Below are 2,002 nucleotides of genomic sequence, written 5' to 3' on the forward strand. Positions count from 1 at the left end.
TTGAAATGATCTGGGTTGAATTGCTGATCATAGAGTATCATCATTCATCATACCTGCCACACTAAACACACTACGGTGAATATCACCGTAATCTCAACAGCTGAACAGTTCGGTGAAATAAAACACCGTAAATCGTCGGAATTTAACGGATTACGGTGATTTTTTACCGAATACTGTAAAAATTTACCGTACTCCGTTAATTTATTTCACCGAACTGTTCAGCTGTTGAGATTTCACAGGAATCCGTAAAATAATTTAAGTGTGTGTCACACGATAGTTGAATGCAAAAATGGTAGCTTTGACAAAAAGCCCTCAATTTTACTAACTGAACATGAGAAGCTTCTAAAAGTAATGTCAAAGAGAAGAAGAAGAAGATTTTAAAATACACAATTAAATATAGTTTAAAACAGAGATAATACAGAATTTCAAATGTTGGTCTCCAAAAACATATAAAAAGATACTTGTAATAGTAAAGATGTTCTATTTATTCATAAATGAAACGGACCAGCAGAACCAGGTCTGAGAATCCCAATAACAAAGAAAAAAAAAAGTTCATTTCACTAAACATCCAAAATAAATCTCAACGATCTTGAATAACAAAACGAATTATCTCAGTTTTAAATGTCCCGAAAATGATAGAGAAAATAAGTAAGTTTTTTCATGTGTATTATTTTATTTTATTGATTAACAACTAGTAATAGCAGTAATAGCACGATAATTGATGGTTGAGCTAACATCAGTCTATGATTCTATAGGTGAGCAATGCAACAAAACAGAACGGTCAAACGGAATTCAACCGAACACCTTGGCCACCGGTGCAACTGGCACCAGTGCCTTGTGTACCAATGGGCCACGCTGAACGATTGCGTTGAAGCCGTTGATTGGATCGGCAGTGTAGATCACGGTGCGCACAGTGCCATCGGGTTCAACCAGCGAGTAAGAGCCTATGAGAAGAGAACATAAGTTTTCGTCAAGTGGAACTTTTGCCAAACAGGAGCGAAAAGCTCCGCAAGTTTGCATCGTTGAAAGCTCTTACCCTTCACAACATCTCCATCTCGAGTTTCTTGCTGGCTCTTATTATCGCCGGTCAAAGCGTCCTGAACATTGTACGCGTAGGTATACTGTGGCAGTGGGTCGTAGTTAGTGTTGACTGCTGCAACTGCTGGAACTGCTGGTGCTAGAGCGGCAACGGGTGCAGCAGCGAATCGAGCAGCTGGCAGCAGAACTCCGGCTTTACTCACTCCGATCAAGCAAACGGCAACGAACACAATCTGTAATAAAACCCACAAGCACTGTAATCTTCTGATCGGTACTATTTAGAACACCTCAATTCAACGACTTTACCTTGAAGGTAGCCATTCTTTTCTTTTGGTACACTTTGTTGCGTTGACTATAGGATAGAAATACTGATTTCCACTTGGATGTTTGAAACTACTTTGATAGCAATGAAATTATTGTTCGAGTTTATAAAGGGATGGATGATATCCACCCCGCTCTAGACGACACAAATTATTTAATTATATTGAAATATATGTCCGAAAATAGCGGTACATGATTGGTGACGAACCAGGCCGGGCTGAATAAACGCAGTACATTATAACTTAGTACGTGAGATATAAACACAAGCGATGTACCTTCAGTGCATTATGCCAGTGCCCGTCCATCAGTTGCGTTTCAGTCAATCGAACAATAATCATTTTTCGGACACACATACGTTACATAATTAACACTTTTAGAGAAATTGAACGTTTCGGTGGGTGTAAAGCGCATACAATTGACATAGTTCGAGTGAATGTAAAAATAACCTTCATTGTGCTAAGTGTGCTGAAAGACATGATGTTAAAGAATGTTCATCAGATCAAGAATTTTGCGTTAATTGTATTATTTCTAACAGAGAAAGAAAAACTCAATTTGATGTTAATCATTCATCGTGGAGCGTAGATTGTCCAATTTATTTGAGAAAAATATCAATTTCGAGAAGCTACATAAATTATAATGCATA

General features: G+C 37.9%; 1 protein-coding gene across 1 annotated transcript; it reads right to left on the reverse strand.

Moving 5' to 3' along the window:
- Nucleotides 1–656: 656 nt before the first annotated feature.
- LOC5573586 (larval cuticle protein A2B) lies at nt 657–1,729 on the reverse strand. Its single transcript, XM_021857043.1, has 3 exons — nt 1,345–1,729; nt 1,037–1,271; nt 657–944 (listed from the first exon to the last, which is right to left on the reverse strand). The coding sequence occupies exons 1-3, from the start codon at nt 1,357–1,359 to the stop codon at nt 793–795; spliced, it is 402 nt and encodes a 133-aa protein (XP_021712735.1). The 5' UTR covers nt 1,360–1,729; the 3' UTR covers nt 657–792.
- Nucleotides 1,730–2,002: the final 273 nt, after the last annotated feature.

Source organism: Aedes aegypti, unplaced genomic scaffold, assembly GCF_002204515.2.
Source record: "Aedes aegypti strain LVP_AGWG unplaced genomic scaffold, AaegL5.0 Primary Assembly AGWG_AaegL5_hic_scaff_650_PBJ_arrow, whole genome shotgun sequence".
Lineage (NCBI taxonomy): Eukaryota > Metazoa > Arthropoda > Insecta > Diptera > Culicidae > Aedes > Aedes aegypti.

Excerpts from the sequence above, each read along its gene's own strand:
- LOC5573586 (XM_021857043.1), bottom strand. Across the intron at positions 945-1,036 it reads AGATGGAGATGTTGTGAAGG|GCTCTTACTCGCTGGTTGAA; the intron begins GTAAGAGCTTTC and ends CTCTTCTCATAG.